The sequence below is a fragment of the Denticeps clupeoides genome, chromosome 4, assembly GCF_900700375.1.
Source record: "Denticeps clupeoides chromosome 4, fDenClu1.1, whole genome shotgun sequence".
NCBI lineage: Eukaryota > Metazoa > Chordata > Actinopteri > Clupeiformes > Denticipitidae > Denticeps > Denticeps clupeoides.
The window spans coordinates 10,351,217-10,373,387 of NC_041710.1; the positions used below are offsets into that span (position 1 = coordinate 10,351,217).

Below are 22,171 nucleotides of genomic sequence, written 5' to 3' on the forward strand. Positions count from 1 at the left end.
TTTTATTATGATGGACAATTTCAGCTCTAGATTAATAATGCTTCCCTTTTTTATTATTCCACTAATTCTTATTCGCTTTATTTCCATCCAGTGTGCTGATCTGATGGTCACCTCGGAGTCTTGCATTTCCACAATGGCGCTTTTGAAAGGGCCGCTGTCACAGCAGATAGAAGTGCGGAAACATTGCTGAGCCTTCTGGCCATTTTGGCCAAATGGAAGACATCTTCTCGTTCAACAACTTGCCGTCAGAGCAGCAGCAGACGGTTCTGCAGTCATGCAGACAATATTAATTGGATGTGGTGTTGCTGCCAGATAAGGGCTGTAGTGGAAAAACACACACAGGTTAATCTGATGAAAGGCTCATTTGTAATATGTGCGTTATTCTCTCTTTATTCTTTGCTTCTCAGCATTTTAAATGTGTTATTCAGCATGACATTTTCATACACGCACATGGTGCTGCAGGGATCCCCTTTTCAAGGGATTGTACTATGCAACTGAAAGGCTACAAATTGAACCCCACCACATAACTTTTAATGCCTTTAAAGTAACATGCCAAGTCATGAGAGAGGCTGATGTTCACTGTCCAGCATCCGTGTGCTTCCAGGAAAAAGACAGCTGAGCATTAAAGCATTTATTCTGCGATAACGTGCATTTTCCCAACGAAACAGAGAGCCTGGAGTGACAGAAACGCGGCCACGTCTCGATCGCCATTAATTAACTCGCTCGTTAATTGTTTGTTTCGCGTCGCCGACGGCGCGTCCGGTGCGCACCGCGCGTATCGTCGCTTTCGGTGACGCCGCCGTGTGACCGCGACGTGGACGCGTTCTGCCCGCTTCCGAATCGCGTTGATCAGCGACCCCCGACTGCAGGACCGGTCGGCTTCGGTTTTTTTTTTTTTGGTTTTTTTTTTCCATTCCCCGCCTCTGCCCACCGAGCGACGGAAGCCGGTGACGTAACGTCAACCATAAAAATGATGTCAAGCCGCGGCGCTCCGCTGCGGCGTCCCGCATTCGGATGGAGTCTGCGGGAGATTCGTGTGCGGGACACTTTCACACCCGTAGCGCAGGGGGGGAAAAAAAAAAACAAGATATATACATTTATATAGCAAATATATAACATATACGGTCCGCCTCGCGCTTCCGACGGCGTGCCATGCAGGGGGGATGTGCTAGCGCCGCCGCCGCCAGCCGCCGATAACCTTCAGGCGGACCTCAATGACAGCAGACGCTCCGCCCGCCGGCGCGCGTGTCGTTACTCGGGGTCCGGGTTCGGGTTCGGGTTCGGACTTCACGCGCTTGGAGAGGAATGCATGGACCCCGTGGGAATAAAGACTAGCGGGACGCCTCGTTTCCTCCACGCCGGCCGCTTCGTTCTGCGCCGCTTTATTTTAATTATCAGCGTTATTATTTAATTGGCGCCACCGGACCGAACATGGCTTCTGGCGCCGGCGGCATCGTGGCGTCCATCGCCAGCAAAACCAAAACCAAGAAGAAGCACTTCGTGGCCCAGAAGGTGAAGCTTTTCCGCGCCAGCGACCCCCTGCTCAGCGTGCTCATGTGGGGGGTGAACCACTCGGTAGGTGGAGGCTCGTCTGGCGCAGATTGCTGGTTAAAAATCGAACCTGCTGCACAGGCGTGTGTGTGTGTGTGTGTGTGTGTGTGTGCTGTTAGACGTCTTATTCTGGCATTTTGAACGGACTGGTTCAGCCTGAAACGCGCTAGATATTCACCCCCCCCGGGGGGGGGGGGGGGGGTGCATGTAACGGTACGCTGTTGGCAGCACCAGTCAGTCGAAATGTTAAAAGTTGCCTGGCAGACTGATGCAAGCGCTGCAAAATGCATGCAATGCAGAAAATCCTATCGATTTTCCTATCTCTATCAAAAAAAAAAACCGATTAAAGCCCATTGGAATTTTATATCTAATTCCCTCGTTTGTTCTGTGTAATCTATCCCCACTGGGATTGTCCCTGTTTCCCAAAAGGTCACAGAGTGACCTCCATTCAGACACTCATGTTATCCTTTTGTTTCCTCAGTCGTTCTATTTCTTAAGGAGTAGATTTAAATTCCTTAAATTAAATTAAATAGAAACCATGACAGTGTTTCTCGATGCAGATCCAGTTATTTCCGTGGCCTTAATTACCGATTCCCGCATTATAGAAGAAAAACGGAACTACTGGAACAACTACTGGTTTCTGCCATTAGTCTGAAATGACGTAAAAACTAAGATGGTGTTAATGTGATGTTAATGGGATGTTAGGGTTTCATGTCAGCTGAAATGCCTTAGCATTCTGCGCACGCTGAATTGCCTACGGTAACCATAAGCCAGCCTTGAGCCGTCTGTCAGGAGTAAGTCTCTTATCTGCGGATACTTGGTTGGGTCCAGGTTCGCGCTCGCACGTTGTTTCCACATTAAATGTATACGAGCGCCTCACCCGCGGGATTAAGGTCGTGTTTTTTCATTTTCTCCTTCCTGCCTGGCCCCCGGCCGCCCGGTGGTCCCGAGGCTCCTTTAAGGCCCGTCGGCAGGGGATTATCCCGGTGAGCAGCCCGTGAGAAGTGCGTGAGTCACGGCTTTGTCGCAGAGTACAGCGCGAACAGGTGACAACGTATTAATATTAAAACTCGGTCTGGCTTGATACCTCATCGGCCTCATGTTTGCAATTGCACTGTTATTATTCCTATAACAGACGTTAATATCACGGTACGAGCTCATATGTATTTGGCTGTGTTGGATATTTTAGTTTAATGATGGTTAGGAAGTTCTTCTTCACAGTAGTAGAGTGAGCTAGAAGGCCACAAAGTCACAGGTTCAAACCTCACTTTACTACCATTGTGTCCCTGAGCAAGAAACGTAACCCTGAGTGTCTTTAGGGGGACGGTCCCTTGTAAGTCGCTCTGGATAAGGGCGTGAATGTAAACGACGCCCCGAGTACGCCCTGTATGCCTTCTGTGTTCCTGGAACCGACAAATGTGCATGTAAATGCATGGAACGGGAATATGATAAAATGCATCCCTCGTCCTTATGCAACCGCAAGCTTCTTCTCTCGTCCGTCGTCCGCACCACCCGTTCTCTCCTTTTATCCCCACGTCCCCTTTTTATCCTCCGCCTCGTTTCACTCTCGGATTGCATAACGGGGTCCTGAGAATAATCGTAATCGAGGTTGAATTTGGGTGGCAACAGCAGGAGGAGACTGACTGTGAGGATCCCGTGTGAGGATCATGGCTGGTCAGGTCTGGCCGCACAGCGGGCGACCAGATAACTGCTGCATTGGTGAGATACACACTGTGGGGTTTTGGTTCTTACACGCTAGCGTTCCGATAGCCAGAAGCACACGATGACATTTAGTGGGACGCATGAGATGGACATCAGAAATGAAATGACCGGTCATCCGGGTGTCGTGATGCTCTTGTTCGATGCGCGCGTTTATACCAGTTTGGGATTTATGGGTTTAACCAACAGCCACGTTCCTCGCCCTCCCACATGGTGCAGGGTGGAGAAAGTAATTTGCATCGTACTACACCGATCCACACACACACACACACACCGAATCGGCTCTGTTACTACGTCTGGCACAGAGGTGCAACAACAGGGACCCACCGTTCCATCTCCATATGTTTTGTACAGTAAGATGAGGCTGCAGCCAAACGCTGCCAATGTTCCAGCAGGAGGAAATAGTTGTGACTGAAACAAAGGAAAAATGAAGTCAGGCACACATGAAACGTGGTGCGGAGCCAGTATTTCCTTAACGGAATCTGGCTAGCAGCAAGGCCTGAGACCGATGGGAGTCTCGGCATTTGGATCTCGCCTCTGTGTCTGTGTTCTGTTGTATAAACACCGTCTCCCGGCTCCAAATGTTGCGACTTCCCATCAGTCTGCAGAAGACGGCGAAGCTCCTGATCAGGAGCGCTGCCACCTCCTGCTGACCGTGCTGGTGGTGGTTCATCACGCCACTGCCCCTCAGGTGCCGGCCGCAGCCATTCACGCACCGCGTCCTTCTTTCTGGTCTGTTGCATCTGAAAGGAACTTGTGCTGATTACATAACATTTTGTAACCGGGAGGAGCTGATGCACCACAATGCAGAGTTTTAAAAAAAACAACAAAGCAGTCGGAATGGACGTGGACGCAGTCTGATACAGGCCGGGTGAGGGAAACAATTTGAGACGCTTTTGTGCCGAGGTGCTGAACAGCACTGAACAGGCTGATTTGTTACGTAATCGCTGAAGAGGCTGAGCGACTGTCCAGAGTGTTGGGCGAGATGTGCTGAGAGAGCGAGGTAGATTAAGAGAGAGCGAGAGAGAGAGAGGGAGAGAGAGGGTTGACCCTGGACTGTCTTCTTCCGATTTATTCTAAGCAGCTGTAGTCTGAATAGCTACTGGTCCCTTTGGGGCTGTGTGTGTGTGTGTGTGTGTGTGTGTGTGTGTGTGTCACGTAATTAGTGATGGCAGCCCCCTGCCTCTAACAGGAAAGTGGGGGGTGGGGTTGTTGTTTCAATGAATCACCGTCTTACTTATTCTGTTATTATTCAAAGGCCAAACAGCCAGGCCAGTCAGTTGCAGCCACTGGACGTTCCCCGTTTAGATATTTCTGTAGAATTTTGTTAATGTTGGATCAATTTACATTTTTTCAATTTACATCATTTAGTTTAAAAAATGGACATCATCTATGGATAGCACATGTCCTGTCTGGGGGCCACTAGTATTGACTAGTGGCTGATTCTGTAATTCAGTTGTGCTGTAAAAGATAAATGTAATAAATCAGAATAAGTTTATTTCCATGGTGGTCTCCAGGGAGAGGGGTGTGGCCAACTGACCTGGAACGGAATTAATATGTTCATGAAGACAATCATAAACTGGACCTGTAATTATGTTAAACACGTCAAAATGTATTATCACACATTATCCGTTTTATAGCAAGTTATTTTAAAAACTAATTCATGTTACTGTGGCCATCATGGTGGCATGGCGGTTAGCAATCTTGTGCGTGATCTCCCCATGTTGACACAGGTTTCCTCCTGACGTCCAAAGGCATTTACACTAGGGGAATTGTTGACTCTAAATTGACTGTGGATGTCAGTGTGTGAGTCAGTGATGTGTGTGTGAGTGTGCGCTGTGGTGGACTGGCACCACATCAAGACCCTGAGTACCATAACCACTGTATTTGTACACAATGAAGTGAAAATGAAAGTGAAGGGATTTTGAAACACGGTGACACAACGGAATGTGTCCTCTGCTTTTAACCCATCGCCCAGTGGGCAGCCATGACAGCCATGGCGCCCGGAGAGCAGTGTGTGGGGATGGTGCACCTTGGTGGATCGGTATTCAAACCGGCAACCTTCTGATTACGGGGCCGCTTCCTTAACCGCTAGGCCACCACTACCCCTAAATGTAGGTTTGAAACAGTCACCCCTGCAGAATATCTGCCATATAAGACCACAGTATGTACATTGTTGGTCACTTTTCTTTTTTTGGCATGCATATTTGCATTTGTGCTAATTTAATTAGATTTAATTGTGCTATTTTATTTATGCATAGCAGCCACATGGATAGTTCACCAGCTGCCCTACATCCAGTGGGAAAATGATAGTATTTGTAAATGTGGGCCTGGGATATTAATGACACAGTTGTGTGCATAATGAACATGCAAGGGCACAGTGCCCTTCCTTAAAGAATAAATGGACAACAAATGTGTCAAAGGCAAACCTTTTTTTTTTCACTACTAATAATTTGTGTAAATATGTGTGTATAAATGGAGGACTGTAGACTGCAGGACTGGAGCGTTACAGCGGGCCATTGCATTAGAACCTATACTCTCACCCTCACTGAGAAGGTGACGGAATAAATGAAGGCTATTGGCGTTATTTTAACCACCAGACATTTTACACGCAGTATTATAGTCAGAAATTTGGGGCGAGGCATCTGAAGGCCTTCGTGCGTTTTACACTTGCAGTGTGGTAACGAGGTGCCAGTGTGGAGTGTGAAGTAAACTTGTGGGGTGGAGAAGACAGGAATAACCTTGTGCTGCTGTTAACCATCTGTTGGACTGTTGCAGTCGAATGAGTTCACAGTCACACCTTCTGACATGGTTTGGCACATGCCACCACCGCAAGAACAAACACCTGTAGATGAAAAAGAAGGCAGAAAGAACACAACAGCGACTGAAGCCAGAGGCGACGACATGCCCCGCCACCCGGATAGGTAGTCAGTGATTGCTGATGCTTTATGAGTGCGGCTCTTTAGGGACGCAGTGCTGACCGCGGTGACAGTAGAAGGACACGGTTGAAGACTATGGCTGTAGACTATGAGACCTTGAGAGTTAACCAAGCAGAAGAAGGTGGCATGACACAACTCCAGTCTACATTAAAGTTAAAGTGAAGTGATTGTCACACGTGATACGCAGCAGCACAGCACACAGTGCACACAGTGAAATTTGTCCTCTGCATTTCACCCATCACCCCGAGTGAGCAGTGGGCAGCCACGGCAGGCACCCGGGGAGCAGTGCGTGGGGACAGTGCTTTGCCTTAGCAGATCGGGATTCGAACCAGCAACCTTCTGATTTCGGGGCCGCTTCCTTAACCACTAGGCCACCACTGCCCCAAAGATTTAACTTGCCCTGTGTGAGGATCGAACTCACGACCTTCAGATTATGAGACTGACGCGCTACCTACTGCGCTAACAAGGCTATTATGTGGCATCAGCAGCGTTCTGCCAGGAAGGTGACAAAATGCTGCTGAATAACAGACACTGAAGTGACCAGTATGTTCTGATTTGGTGACTAGCTGTAAAAAAAAAAATGTAATGAACTACACTTCAGTGTGGGATTGGTGTGAATTTGCTCCTCTTAATGATTGCCTGATACGTTTTACTCACTGCAGGATGCACTGCAGGTCCGCATGTGGACAACTATCCCTTTCCTGCATGTCTGCCAGGTTGTCGGTGGTTTAAATGTTTAAAAATGCATTGATAAATGCATTGGTCTTTGCATTCATTTACATTTATGTGCACTGCATATTAATGGATTTTAGGGGACGCCCTTATCCAGAGTCTCGTACAATCAGTAGTTACAGTCTCTCTGGAGACACTCAGGGTTAAGTGTCTTACTCAGGGACACAATGGAAGTAAGTGGGGTATGAACCTGGGACTTACTGGTCAGAATTGTATTATGTGAATGATTCTTTTGGGACCCTTTGGTGATAAATGTAAAGCTGATGGATGTTCAGAGAGCCCCTGTTCTCCGGCCGTGTTACACTGACCCACAATCTTGACCAGGTCTTGTTCACATTCTCATGCTTCTCGAACTATACAGGAGGTTTTTGCCTATGTTTAAGTGGATGAAAACCTCTCTTCTCTCCCCAGGCTTTGTTTATTTATGAGCCACTGCTATCTTTCCAGTTCTGGGAATGAATGCAGCAATGCAGTCGAAGATTCATGGTGATAGAACTTTTTTTTTTTTTTTTTTGCAATAATGGCTACAGCAAAATTCAATCAGGGTATGTTCAACTCCATTTAAATCTGGCAACAAAACAACCTGCCGGAAGTCAGGCCTCACCGTGTGAAACATTTACTGTTTCCACAATATTTATATGAAATATCCAAACTTTCAGACATTTGGCCTTTTTTGTTCTGTTCTGGTCACTTATTCAACTTTCAGCCCAGTACAATGTCACCCGATTAACCTCTTCAGAGGATTAATATTTCTCTAGGTGGCATCTGCTAACTGAACTGTGTCACAATGTATGCTGATGTAACGACAACCAAAAAAGTCATCTTCTGATCAGTCTGTTGTTGGTTTTGGTGGGCAGTCCGTGGTTCTCCGTATTCTCCTTGTTTGCTTCTTGCATCCAGCTTTATGCTGGCAAATGCACCTCTTGTCTTTTGTTTCCCTTTTATCTGCTTTATTGCATCTGCAAGCCTTTTTGACTTTAATAAACTCACCACAGCAAAGAATGCTGCCTGTGCTGGAAAATGTAGCTTGTAACTCATCTGTGCTGTGATTAAATACTTTTCACAAAAGAAATCAAGACATTGATTTTAAATATAGATTTATAACATGATTTGAATGATGGCTCTTGATAATCCAAATAGTTTATGTGCACCGATCAATTACCCCTCGAAGCCCAGCTTTTTGTCTGAAATTCATTATAAACAAGCATACACATGCTTGTATTTACAAGGCTGTTTCATTGGCAGATGACACTGAGCATAGACAGATGGAAATGCATAAAAATAGCACATCGCATAAATAGTGTGTGTGTGTGTGTGTGTGTGTGTGTGTGTGTGTGTGTGTGTGTGTGTGATATTTCATGGGAAAAGATGCTCCAAAGGGCAAAACTAATGCCAAGACAAGGACAAGGGAGGCAACCGCTGACCCCACTTGTCTGGGTGCAGCAGATGGGCCAGAGTAAGCGGTCATCCTTGATGGGGTCATTCAGACAGATCGACCCCTGTGGTGATGCGGTCCTACTTCATTCCTACTTAACTGGAGCCAATTAAATTTGAATATCGGCATCATTCAATCTATATGATGTGCATTTCCCAGCTGTCAATCACTTTATCCTGGCCTGCCAGGTATGTCACATCCCTTTGTTGAAAATGAGCTTTAAACGTTGTTCTTTGGTCCCTGCCGTAAAGCAGTCGCATTTTCGTTTGCTGCTCAGATGCCTCTTCTAAAGCCCACAAAAGAAGACATTTATTCTCTGGCCAGAGTCTTTGGTTTCTTGTGATTCTGTTAGCGGATCTGGCATTTGGCCCTGATCCCACAGTGCAGTATATTTTGCCTGGTGCTGCCTACAGTGATGCCTCACACTTTATGAGCTGCTGCCAGGAAATGAAAGCTTTGCTTGAACCTTTTTTTGCTCACTGTATCTCTCAACCCCTGGGTAAACCAGTCTTCTCCAGGCTCCTGGGATGTTCTCAGAACGCAGGTGTGAGGACACGTCGGGAAGTCGGTGCTCTGACTAGAAATTTAATTAAGCAGCAAGAACAACTAACTCATCAGCACTCGGGATACGATTTCTTGCCCCATGCTCTTTCCATGCAATTTTTCTAAGAAGGAGACACAACAACAGCGTTTATTTCTTATATAGCCTCAAATCACATGCAGTATACAGTATACAGTAATGGGCTTCGACAGACCCTGGAGTGAGGGCATTATCCACATGATTGCCAAAACTACCAGTCCCTACAAACAGTATTTTTTTCCATTATTCTATCTCAGCACACAACATGGCACACAAGTGGAAGGGAAAAAAAAACTGGTCTGGAGGTTCTGGGTAGTCTGAAATGGCACATGGCACAATGGCCTGAATGCTGTGGTTTTAGTGGACCTGACATGGACCATGCTGCCATAGGTTCATGCAGTTTGATGTGTGTTTTTCAGATTAATGAGCTCAGCCACATTCAGATCCCCATTATGCTGATGCCTGATGACTTCAAAGCCAACTCCAAGATCAAGGTTGACAACCACCTCTTCAACAAGTGAGAATCTCTTTATCCTTTTACAACCACAGCCACTGGACACATAACCCCAAACTGCTCCATGTGGGTCCTGAGTTTTTAAAAACATCTTTGTGGCATTTGAGTTACCAGATTGCCAGATATTCAATTCAACCTTTGGCAAATATAAAGGTTTTTTTTTTTTACTCTGATCACCCATTACTTTATGACTATTGACAAATGAAGGCAATGACATTGATTAATTGATATTGTTACAGTGGGAGGGATATATTAGACAGGAAGTGAACATTTTGTCCTTCAATTTGATGTGTTGGTTGCAACAAATTGGGCAAGCATAAGGGTTTGAGTGACTTCTGTCATAACATCTCTAAAACTGCAGCACTTGTGGAATGTTCAAGCTTCAAGATAACAGAGGATCATTACTAACCAGGCTGAATCCACATGGTGAGCACAGGCTGGCCTGTGATGTCTGATCTAATAGAAGAGCTTCTGAAGCTCAAATTACTGAAAAACATGATCATTTACATAGTTAATAGGAGGGCTGTGTAGAACGTGCCGAACCGGGCTGTGGAGGAACGCAAGAAGGTCTGCTGGCCTGATGAATGGTCTGGTACGTGTCTGACCTAACACCTATAGAATGAAGGCAAGCTGGCGACTAGGCAGTGTGACGCTTTGGACAGCGTTCTGCTTAGAAACCTGTGTTCCTGCATTCTCGTGGATGTTACTTTGACACGTGCCACCAACCAACTTTTGCTGAAAAAGCACACTGCCTTTTCATGGCCTCATGCGCATTTGTGGGATGGGGTAGGAAAACTAGTCTGATGTACAGAGGCACCACCTCACAAGCTACAGATATCATCACGTCACTGATTGGTACCATGCCTCAATGTGTCAGGGCTAATATGGTGGCAGTAGGGGGACCAACTTAGTATGAGGTAAGCGGTTGTGATGTTACATGTCATTACGAACAATAATTTAAAACGTCCATCTAAATTGTGCAGTTGTTCCAGTTTGGTTGTGTGATTGGCAGTTTGGTTTAATTGTGAGTCACTCCACTTCTTTCTCTCGGGGATAATTACACTTTCCATTCGAGGCTTTATATGAAAACAGCTGATTGTCAAGTCCATGCACCTAATTACTGTGTTTTAGGCAAGAAGAATATTTAATGCTTTGTTTGCTTTAGTGATCTTAATATCTCACCCAAACCACTAACAGCAAGATGTGTGTTATTATAACTATTATTGTTGTTATTATTAGCATTTTTATTCATGGGATTATTTGAATTGAATGTTGTGCTTTTTCTTCTGAAATTCAACGTCTGAAGGGAAAACATGCCAAGCCATTTTAAATTTAAGGAGTACTGTCCGCTGGTCTTCCGTAACCTGAGAGAACGATTCTCTATTGATGACCAAGAGTATCAGGTAATCTGACACACACATAACATTTACTTTCACGAATTGCAGTAATAACAGCAATAATCATGTGTACCATACAGCACTTACCAAATCAATATCATCACTGTGAGTGGTTCATGAATTTAAATGTGTCCTCTGCACTTAACAGTGGGCAGCCATGAAAAGAAGAGCACTGCTTTGAAATAAACATATATTGATTGCTGAAAGAAAATGGGGCATTTTCTTAGTGATGATCACACAATTTGCCTTAGCCAGTATAGTCTAAATAGAAATGATGTGAATGTGTAACCCTATGAAGAAATCCATTATCAGAAGAAGCCTTACATGTATATCGTTTGTTGCTGAATTTGTGCAGTCATACCGTAGATGAGTGGAAAAGCAGCTAAACCTGCACACACGTGGTTTTACACACATGTTTTTTTTAATAATGGTGTGCTTTATGCTCTGCAAAAACATATTTCTTCTCTTTTTTTTCATTTTTACAAACAGTTTGTTCCTCTCCTCTATGTCTTTGTCTGTGTGCAGAACTCTTTGACTCGGAATGCTCCCATACCCAGCGATGCTCAGGGCCGGAGCGGCGCCCGCTTCCACACCTCCTGCAACAAGAAATACGTCATCAAAATCATCACCAGCGAGGATGTGGCTGAGATGCATAATATTCTCAAAAAGTACCATCAGGTAAAAAAGAAACGACGACAGCATTTGCAGGGTTGATTTTTGGAGTGATGTGTACATGAAATGGCACTTCTGCTGGTTGCTGTAGTATATTGTGGAGTGTCATGGCAACACGCTGCTGCCACAGTTCCTGGGGATGTACCGCCTCACGGTGGATGGAGATGAGACGTACATGATCGTCACGCGCAACGTGTTCAGCTACCGCCTGCCTGTCTACAAAAAATACGACCTGAAGGTAACCAGTCTTTTAAAATAATCTGTCGACGTGTCATGCATTTTTGGGTGTTTTGTTTTATTATGGGATGGCATTTTTGCTTTCAGGGATCTACAGTGTCCAGAGAGGCCAGTGACAAAGAGAAGGTAAACCAATTATTAATTTGTTTATTGCTGTAAACATGAGGTCACAATTTGTTTTATCATTCTGAGTTGCAAAAGCCTTTGCTTTAGTTTCTTGTTGTGTAAATGCAAGTGTCACAGCAGATTGCCTCTTCTTCTTCTCTCTTTATATATATATGTGTGTGTGTGTGTGTGTGTGTGTGTGTGTGTGTGTGTGTGTGTGTGTGTGTGTATATATATATAGCATGCATGCACATGAAACCTGTTGAGATATACACAATGAATTCATGCATTTGAAATGTGGTGCATGACCTCTTTCAAGTAGGATAATATTCTGGGAAATTTGATATAGTCTCAGTCATATGCTGATGCTATCCAAAATGCTTTTAGTGATACAAAACTTTGTGTCGATGCTTTTTGTTACCTATTTTGCTTTAATGTTTGTCCTTCTGAGGGTGGAAAGCCACAGCCAAAATATGTATTTAGCCCCTTTTACACACACACACAGACACACACACACTCTAAAGACTGCTTGCTTACAGTCAACGGTCAAATAAATTCATTTATCCTGGTGTCCTTTAGACTCAGCTCCAGTGGGAACTGTACCCACAGGACTAGCAAGTTAGCACCACCCAGTTGTGGTGCTTCATTTCAAATAATGCAATATTCCGAAACAAATATGATAAACCATCAACTGTTAAAAAAAAAAACGACATAAATATAGTTGTGAGTGAAAAATAATCCCCCTACCTGAGAAAAATAATCCCCCTACCTGAGCAGCAGCTCATTTAGACTCGTTTAGTTGATCTGCCCAGTTTTCAAGCAAGATTCTTCATCTGATAGCAAGTGAAAGGCACTCATGTGACGTTGGTGACACCTGTCATTTTACAAAAAGTAAATCTTATCACCCCCTGTTAATTTGATCTGATACATTTTTGGGTTTCTTGTGTCAAATGGGCTTTTGATGAGACCTGTGGCTTTTACTTAATTGATAGCAAACAAGAAAAATGTTTCACCACTGGAAGGTAAAAAATAAGTAATTAACATGTATGTATTTTAATGCATATGCCTCGTATGTTATTGACGTGTTTTGAAATTAGTTCCATTACAGTTTGAATGTGTGAAGTACGTAGAGGAGGCGCAAATACTGTCAATCAGAGTTCAAATGTGAATTGAAGTTTTCTTTTCTGTCTATGAAGCAAACCAGTGTTCCAAACCACTGTTTTTCTCTCCTGCATTTTGTATTTTTTTTTAGCAGCATGTGTATGAACTGCATGGATTCTCTCTCACAGTCTTAGTTTGCATGTTAATATATGTTAAAACCCTCCATTTACAGGGATATTAATTCACAGTCAAATGTACTTTTGTGTGCAGATTATTAGTAGATTTAAATTAAATTCAAGCCTAGTTTTCAATTGTGAAATTAAGATCTGTAGTTCAAACTGGAAGAATTAGACATTTAGATGTTTCATTGTCCTTCATTCTTAATGTCCATTAGTGGTGGCCTAGTAGCTAAGGAATCAGACTTGTAACCAAAAGTTTGTAGGTTCAAAATCTAAATCACCAAGTTTGCCACTGAGCTTCCGTCCCCACACACTGCTTCCCGGGCGCCTGTCATGGATGTCAACTGCTCTTATTCTTATTTTTATTCATTCGTATAGAACCAGAACTGATTACTTCATTGGTGGCAACATGAAAGCATGTTGTAAGTCGCTCTGGCTAAGAGTGTCTGCCAAATTCCATAAATGGAATTCACAGTGCATAGCAGGGCATAGCAGTCACTAATCTGAACCTGATTTAAGGAAAGTTGTATTACATCCAGTAACATGCTGGGAAACTATGCCCAGACAGATATAATATGTGCCCAGGATCCCTCACTTGGTCACCACTGACACTGAAAAACAGTAACTTCTGCTGCCAGAGACAAGGAGCTGTTTGGTTTGGATAACTTTGTGTTTCCTAATGTGCTTTTTAAGTCCCGGGCCCCTAACACAGTTCCTGGTGATCCTTCCCTCTTCTCTAATGGATTTGTTGACGTGAAGAATTGAAATTTCTCCTGTATTTATCTAAACACCTGTGCATTTATTTGATTTATTTTAAACCTGTGCATTTCATTTTTTTCTCTTCTTATTTTGCCCTTTTGGATATATCAACATATTATTATTTATTGGATATATAAACAAATGTATTTTGCAAATGCTATTTGTTTATATGGTACTGATCCGGCAGTAACTTTGTCTTACTGAATATTATTCTTTTTACTGAAGCCATTACTGAAATTAGTCACACATCCTGAGACCAGAAACCTCTGAAAATTATTTCCCATCTGCCCTCAAAACTGCACTTTTGCATCTTTGCAAGTCATATTTCATTGAATAGTCCAGGTAACTGGAACAATCCAGTGGAAAATATGATTCTGCACATGTACATTTCTTGTCAGTTATACTTGTAGATAGATAGATAGATAGATAGTTGCGGTCTCTAGGATGTCTTCATTTCTCTTAAGACTGCAGCACAGTCCACTAGGGCAGTTATTGGTTGTTGAATGAAGTTTCCGTACCTTTCCCTTCACTGTTTTAGCAGCCACGCCCACTTGAGGAAGGAGCTCCGGCAAAATCACGCATGAGCCAAAAGCTGCAAACAATCCGGATTGCCACACGATTTTACTGCGCCATCAGACACGTAAGGATTCACATGCCAAGAACTCTTCCCATCATTCCTTTTCACCCAGTGGTTCAGAGGCATCCTGTTCTGGGGTTTCCTCGAATGGGAAGTGATGACCCACACAGCATAAAAGGACTGGTTCTGAAGCGATGGTGCACACTACCCAACAGCTTTCCCTTTATTTGGAGAAAGTAGCATTGATCATGTGGGGAGCAGAATTCTAACTGTACAGGCCTTTTGTGTGAATCATCATTTTCAATTAAATTTTTTTTCTTTTAAGTTTAAGCTGTGGCTCTTTGTGTCGTTCAGTTTCATTTTGACCTTGATTCAGTAAAGACTAAAACCCTACATTTATACATGTGATTACGATCCACTATTTCTTTCTTTCTTTTCATTATTCTGAGAAAAGTGGTTGAAAATTTCAGGAGAATACTGATAGTTCATTTTGAATTTCTTTGATTAATATTTTGCTCAGACTAAAGAACTTCCAACCTACAAAGACAACGACTTCATTAATGATGGCCAGAAGATCTACATACATGAGGAGAACAAGAAGGCTTTTCTGGAGAAACTGAAAAATGACGTTGAGGTTGGTCCGCAGTGAAATGAACACGAGAAGCAGTCATTCTTAGGTCATCTCTCAACTATCGGCCTGGTTTCTTTGCCCAGTTCCTCGCCCAGTTGAAGCTGATGGACTACAGCCTGCTGGTGGGAATCCATGACGTTGAGCGTGGGGAGCAGGAGCAGCCAGAGGAGGAGAGCGAGGACATCGATGCTGGAGAGGAGGAGGGCACTGAGAGCGATGGGGGGGCCACCGGCACACCCCCCGACAGTCCTAGTAACACACTGGACACCAGTAAACCCCTGGGGCCCGGCGAGTTTAACCCCTCCATCGATGTCTACGCCATCAGAAGCCATGACAGTGAGTCAGTCGTCGTCCTCCCTGCTTCACAAACAACAGGCCCAAAACTGCAGAAATGTTCGTTTTTCTCTTTTTTTCTTGGCAGATGCTCCTAAAAAAGAAGTGTACTTCATGGCAGTGATTGACATCTTGACCCCGTACGATGCAAAGAAGAAAGCAGCTCATGCTGCCAAGACAGTAAAGCATGGGGTAGGAGTCATGACTGAATTTCCTATTTCAAAACTTTCAGAGACCACAAGGAGGCAATATGACATCTACTGATATTACGTTTACATTTATTTACACTTATTGCTTTAGCAGAGACGTTCATCTACAGTGACTAACAATCAGTAGTTATTGGGACAGTCCTGGAGACACTCAGGGTTAAGTGTCTTGCTCAGGGATGGCAGTCAATGGGGGTTATCTTGGTGGTTGTCTGTTTTCTGCAGGAACTTTCTCAGTCAGGCACCTCCATCTAGTGGTATTTTTATTATATAACACTGAATACCATGCAGACAATTGCATTATTAAACCAAAACAGAGCTGGCACAGAGTTCCGCATTTTTCTCCTGATCCCTGCTCTTCATTACAGGCTGGAGCAGAAATTTCCACTGTCAATCCAGAGCAATACTCCAAGAGATTCTACGACTTTATCACCACCATCCTGTCATAACTCACCTTCGGCCTGGATTGTGGGTTCATGTCAGACAAGATTTGGCAGAGCTTACCCTGACCCATGGAAGAAGGCCATGCCTCAGGGCTACGATAAAGTACACCTCAAGCGGCTTGGGGACCTGGCCTTGGGGACGCTGGCGCTACTTTGTTTACAGCTTTCCTTTCCCCTAGTGGGGGTTTTTGGTGGCTCGAGGTTGAAGAAGAAGAGGTGTATTGTAGTTATGTGTCAAATATATACCTACATGTTAGATATTGTTGAGTAAGAACATGATGATGTTATTGTGTCCAATTATACTATATGTTTCCCCTACTGGCATATTCAAAGCAGCTTAAATTTTTCATTTAATTTATCTTTTTTTTTTTTAATGCTCAGATGATCTATATGAAGAAATGTGTTCATCAAATAATTTAGACCTATTTTTCTGTGCTCTTTTATGTTCCGTTTGTCAGGAGAGAATGGGATGTGATTAGTCAAAGATTAGTTAACCTTCTTTACTGCTGTCATTAGCTGTACAGTGGAACATTTGCAATTGACTCCAAAAACAACAACTTTGTATTTTGCACTTATTCAAAATGCACCAAAATATTTATGCAAATAGCGGTGGCAGCACAGAGACAAGACATGCAATATTATAGTATTGTGCATTTGAATTCATGAGTTTCAGGCAACATGCGCCTTAGAACACAATCCTCACTTAGCATAATGTGACTTAATATCCCATGAACTGTGATGAAATATTTGTTTGCATTTGGGTTTGTTTAGTGTAGAACATACCTTATACGTAAACATATATTTTTAAAAATCCTTTCATTTAGCAAGCACACAAAGATGTGCTTCACTCTACCATTCTCTGTGGGAGAATGTAAACAATTTTAATGCTTGAATTTGTGCAAAGCAATTTATTACTTAAAGGGACGACAAAAGTGCGGGTTAATAGTTTCTCTGTATAGCTGTTAAGTGGTGTAGTTTGTGGAACCTAGCATAGTCTTGCATTCATTTGTTTATTTTCTATGGCAATATAATTTGCAAAGCAATCTTAAAGATGTTATTTAATGTCCTAATTATAATTACACTGTGCAATCGGTGTGCCTTTTTTTACTCAGAATTTCTTTCATTTTATAAATTTTTTATTATTTTTTTTCTAACAAATCTATGGACATATGTACTGAGATTTGAGCTGGCCCTGCTGTACTTGTGTAGATGTTTGCTGTTGTGTATGATTTTGATTTGTGCTTCTACCAATGCATATCTTGAAGGGAAAATTACCCAAGAAACCTTAAGCAGCAACCTGCTGTGCTAACTGGGCCACGCCCAGAAGCTGCCCACATCCCACTACCGGCCACCCGGTCGAATCTGTGTATCAATCATACATGAACTAAAATGTAGACTTTTATCTTAATTCTTTTTTTTTTTGGTTCTTTACAGCTTTATATTGTGAAGTTTACATTATTTTAATTTGTAAATTAGCCTATAAAGTGTTTTTACTTTACAGAAGTCTGGGTGATGATGTCTGTTTGTGGTGATTGAACCTGAGTAGTTTTCTGCAGGCAGGGAAATGATTTTTGAGTGTTGAGTGCCTGCATTGTTGTTGTAAAGTCAGTTGGAAGTAACCTGCTGTTGTTTCCATTTTGGTGGAATGCACTTGATAACCATAAGCACTCCTTAATAAAAAAAAATAACTGTCTTTGCTTGACCTATGCCTCATGCCTCCTCTGTTGCATGTCTGCTTTTTAAACATGAATGGAAAACAGCTTGACCAGCAAAATCCTAGTTTTTGATTCTCATTGGCTGCTGATTGGATAACGTAACAAGTGAATCCGACTGCCAAATATCACCCTGCACTTTTTGGTACAAAATTACCTTAAGACTTTACTTTATGAGGATTGTATTTATTGTTGCATATTTACCCCCACAGACTTCTGACTGTGATGCTTGTAGAATGGGCACATGGAAGTACTCTTTTCCTGCTAAACGTTCGTTATTGCATTTTCTGCTTCCTCATTAACCCATTAACCCTTCTACACTGCCTTCTTTTAGCTAAAGTCATGTCTGATGAACAAGACACTTTTGGGGAGAACTACAATTGTGCAAAAAAGTATGGGGTTCCCTCTGCTTGTCTGTGTCTGTGTGTGTTTTCCTTTTAGGCTTGAAGGGGCGGGGTTTCTGATTGCTGGCTCCGCCCACGGTCTGGTGACTTATCTTCAGCTGCCAGCATGTGAGAAGGCCAGTGGCGCAGTACTCATGGGGGAGTCTGGAATGGAGTTGTTATTTGTGCTTGGTTCTTGTCTCTAGGGTTCCCCCTCCTCTGCCGTGTGTGTATTTGTATGTGTGGATTTTCCTCTGTTAGTCCCCCTAGACAGGAACGTGACTATGTATGATTTTTATGTCATTTGCTGGATTTATTCTTCTTTTTTCATAATGTCCCGTCTCTGATTGGATGGCACAAGATTTAAAAGGAGACTTCAGACTGTGTTGAGGAGGTCTGCTAGAGATCTCGCCCTGTGGTTTTTGGCTGTGGTTTGCTTAAGTCTATATCCTATAGCCTTCGTGTGTCTCTCTATCTCATTCCCAAACCCCTCTAGACACCTGTATATCCCTGTGGCTTAGGAAATAAATTTATAGTGTTTTAATTTTCAGTTTTTTATTTTAATTGGATAATCCTTTTTTTTTTTTTTTTTTTTGACTCAAAATATGCGTGGCAAACACCCGACATGCATATCGGGCTGTCACCCCCACCAGAACTGTTAATCAGTTTATTCAATTAGAGCAGCGTCACAAAATCTGAAGCCTCTTGGGGTGAGTAAACACTTGTTTGTAATATTAAGTGTTTAATGATTTTCATATGCTGACTTTTGGTTAATACGTTGTGTAGGGTTCGCATAGTCCCACTAAGTTAGGGTGACCTTTTTTTTCCCCCTGAACATGTCTTAGATTTTTTATATTATTATTATTATTATTATTATTATTATTATTATTTTATTTTTATTTATTTTTTTCACTTCATTGGCTCCTACATGCATATTCGTGCTTCACCACCCAAACCCATCTGCACATGTGCAATCTAATTGTGCCATTTAAATGTGCCCTGTTTCCAGTACGTTTAGAATGCCATCAGATATTCCTTATGTGTGAAATTGAACTTTGAATAGTTTAGTGTGCTCTGTGACCCACACTCAGAAAATCGATGCCAATCATTTTCTGGTAAAGTTCCAAACCAACCTGTGCACACCATTGTAAATTCCTCAAACCCCTTCTTACCATTATGGTGGATACCAAACCAGTTATATTAATGTTCACATTAGAAGAGTGCTGTGAGTGCATTAAAAATACATTAAATGGGGAAAAAAAATGACTGCAATTCTTCTCCTTTTAACTTCATCAGCTCCCATTAGGGATCACTACAGCAGATCAATCGTCTCCATTTCCCACTGTCCTCGGTATCTTTCTCTTCCACACCAGCTACCTGTATGTCTTCTTTCACCGCATCCATAAACCTCCTCTAGCTCCATCCTTACCATCCTTCTCCCAACATACTCAGAGTCTCCCCTCCATACGTGTCCAAGCCGACACAACCTCATAACTCTGACTTTGTCTCCAAAACATCAAACACGACCCTTGTCACCCCAAACATGAATCTCAGCATCTTTAACTCTGCCATCTCCAGTTCTGCCTCTTTTTGTCAGTGCAGTGTTATCTGCAGAAAATACAAAGATTCTGGAAATATATACCAGAAGAGAATATAAAGTGCAGTTGCAATATGTATGAAGGTTTAGGAGGGTGTTTGCAAGTGGAATGGAACTTCTGTCATCTGGTCCTGGAAGATCTCCACAGGCGATACTGGGCTGTCTGGTGTAGTGTTGTTGAGTGACACCTCCTGAAGTGCACCATCATCTCTTCAGTCTTGAGCGCTTTCTAAACTCCCGCCCCTTCGCCAGGTCTACTCCCTGTATCCTGACCGTCCCGCTGTCCTCCCTCTCATTCAAACACATGCATTCTGTCTTAGACCTACTGATCTTCATTCTTCTCCTCTCTGGAGCATATCTCCACCTCTCCAGACTTTCTTCTTCCTGCACCGTGCACTATAAAGCCCAGTGTCATGTTTTTATGGACAACAACCACAGATGAAAGGGTGCACTGTGATGGACACTTTTTGTTTTAATATGTGTGTAAATAAAGTTCCTTTTCGATTAGGTCTCGTGTCTTGTGCAGCTATCATCTCTGCTAACAGCTTATGGACGCAGAGTCAACCAAGAGATGGTTTTCCCGGCGTTCTGATGAGAATTCGGCTCTTCTCATGCTTGGCTCGTTCACTCGAAAGGCTTGTTTTCACACTGACATTAATGGCATGTGCAGGGCTAGAAGAATCCAACCCATCACCATACAAGCAGAACTCAGTATGGACGCCAGACTCGGATCAGTGAACGCAGGACGCGTCTGTGCCCCGCGCCGCCTGCAGGGGGCGCAAGAGCCGCGCCGACCGGGCGGGGAGCCGCGGCCGCGGCCTCGGCGGCTGAACCGGGCGGAGATCCTCCTCCGCGGGCGCCGTTGTTTCGCTCGAAGGGGGATCTGTCGGACGAGGATGGGCGCTGGATCGGACGGGATCCAGTTGTTATCCGGTCAGTGGGGAGAGGAGGAGGAGAAGAAGGAGAAGAAGAAGGCCATGACCTCACATGTCAACTTTTTTTTTATATATACAGTAAAGGCCAAAAGTTTGGACACAACTTCTCATTCAATGTGTTTACTTTATTTTCATGACCATTTACGTTGGTAGATTCTCACTGAAGGCATCAAAACTATGAATGAACACATGTGGAGTTATGTACTTAACAAAAAGTGGAGACCTGAACTCCACAGTCACCGGACCTGAACCCAATTCTAGATGGTTTGGGGTGAGCTGGACTGCAGATTGAAGGTAAAGGGGCCAACAAGTGCTAAACACCTCTGGGAACTCCTTCAAGACTGTTGGAAAACCATTTCAGGTGACGACCTCTTGAAGCTCATCGAGAGAATGCCAAGAGTGTACAAAGCAGTAATCAGAGCAAAGAAACTAGAATATAAAACGTTTTAAGTTATTTAACCTTTTTTTGTTAAATAATAACTCCACATGTGTTAATTCATAGTTTTGATGCCTTCAGTGAGAATCTACCAACGTAAATGGTCATGAAAACAAAGTAAACACATTGAATGTGAAGGTGTGTCCAAACTTTTGGCCTTTACTGTATATATATATATATATATTTATATATTTTAGTAGTTTGGTGTTGTTAATATCTGCTCCATCTCATATTCCCGTGATGTAGAAACGCTCCTCCGGGTTCTCTCACGTCTCCTTCTCCGCCAGGGGAATAAAAGAACGCGACTTTTCTCCCTCCTTCGCTGGCGGGGTGATCGTGGAACTTCGTGTTCATGAAATGAACAACCTGAACAGTTCGGCGAGTGGAGCCCGAATTTCACCGCAGCGTTTCAGTTTTATTTTCTTTTTTAATTTGATCTAATTTGAAAAGTAAAGCAGGGGCGAATAAAACTCCAGACAAGGATATATATAATATAACATTCATTTACCGAAATAATTAAAACACCAGAAAGTCTGGTTTTAATCGTCGTTTGCAATAATCGTTTCATTTCTTCGCGCTTTCTGTCGCCAAAATCGTTTTTCGCTTAAATCCCGAAACCTTTTGAACGCGCGAATTCAGATTTTTTTCACTCGCTTGTTCATTTTATTGAAATCACTACGCTGTTATAAACAGTCTCGGGGAATTTTATTTTACCGCGATTTATATAAATAAAGTGAATTTTTATTATTTTTTTTAAAACTGAATGGGACTGACGCCGGCAGTGTGTAGTAAAAATGTAAAATGTTTATTCAGATAGATGCTCCGTACTGTGCAACAGTAAATGAGAACGGTACATTTTCCAGACACGCCGCCGATCCCCGTCACGGCAGGACACGCAGTCACGTCCGAGGAGCGACGGACGCGGCGGCGGCTCCTCCGGGTAATACTGTTTTATTCGGGGAAGGAAACTGGACCTTTTCCTCCTCTTCCCGTTTCTT

At 43.2% G+C, this 22,171-nt stretch overlaps 1 protein-coding gene and 1 non-coding gene across 4 annotated transcripts; one reads left to right on the forward strand and one right to left on the reverse strand.

Annotated features, from left to right (window-relative positions):
* The first annotated feature begins 991 nt into the window (after positions 1 to 991).
* On the forward strand, positions 992 to 17,812 carry pip4k2ab (phosphatidylinositol-5-phosphate 4-kinase, type II, alpha b). Of its 3 annotated transcripts, none has more exons than XM_028976873.1 (11): positions 992 to 1,575; positions 9,376 to 9,473; positions 10,777 to 10,873; positions 11,393 to 11,545; positions 11,631 to 11,777; positions 11,864 to 11,902; positions 14,462 to 14,560; positions 15,018 to 15,131; positions 15,212 to 15,464; positions 15,550 to 15,653; positions 16,036 to 17,812. In XM_028976873.1, the coding sequence occupies exons 1-11, from the start codon at positions 1,432 to 1,434 to the stop codon at positions 16,114 to 16,116; spliced, it is 1,329 nt and encodes a 442-aa protein (XP_028832706.1). In that variant the 5' UTR covers positions 992 to 1,431; the 3' UTR covers positions 16,117 to 17,812. The 3 variants fall into 3 exon arrangements, with proteins under 3 accessions (XP_028832706.1, XP_028832705.1, XP_028832707.1); XM_028976872.1 differs by having other exon boundaries at positions 993 to 1,575; positions 14,459 to 14,560; XM_028976874.1 differs by lacking the exon at positions 992 to 1,575 and adding an exon at positions 2,386 to 2,597 and having other exon boundaries at positions 14,459 to 14,560.
* On the reverse strand, positions 6,606 to 6,678 carry trnam-cau (transfer RNA methionine (anticodon CAU)). Its single transcript has one exon. It is a non-coding gene; the product is annotated as a tRNA-Met (tRNA).
* Positions 17,813 to 22,171: the final 4,359 nt, after the last annotated feature.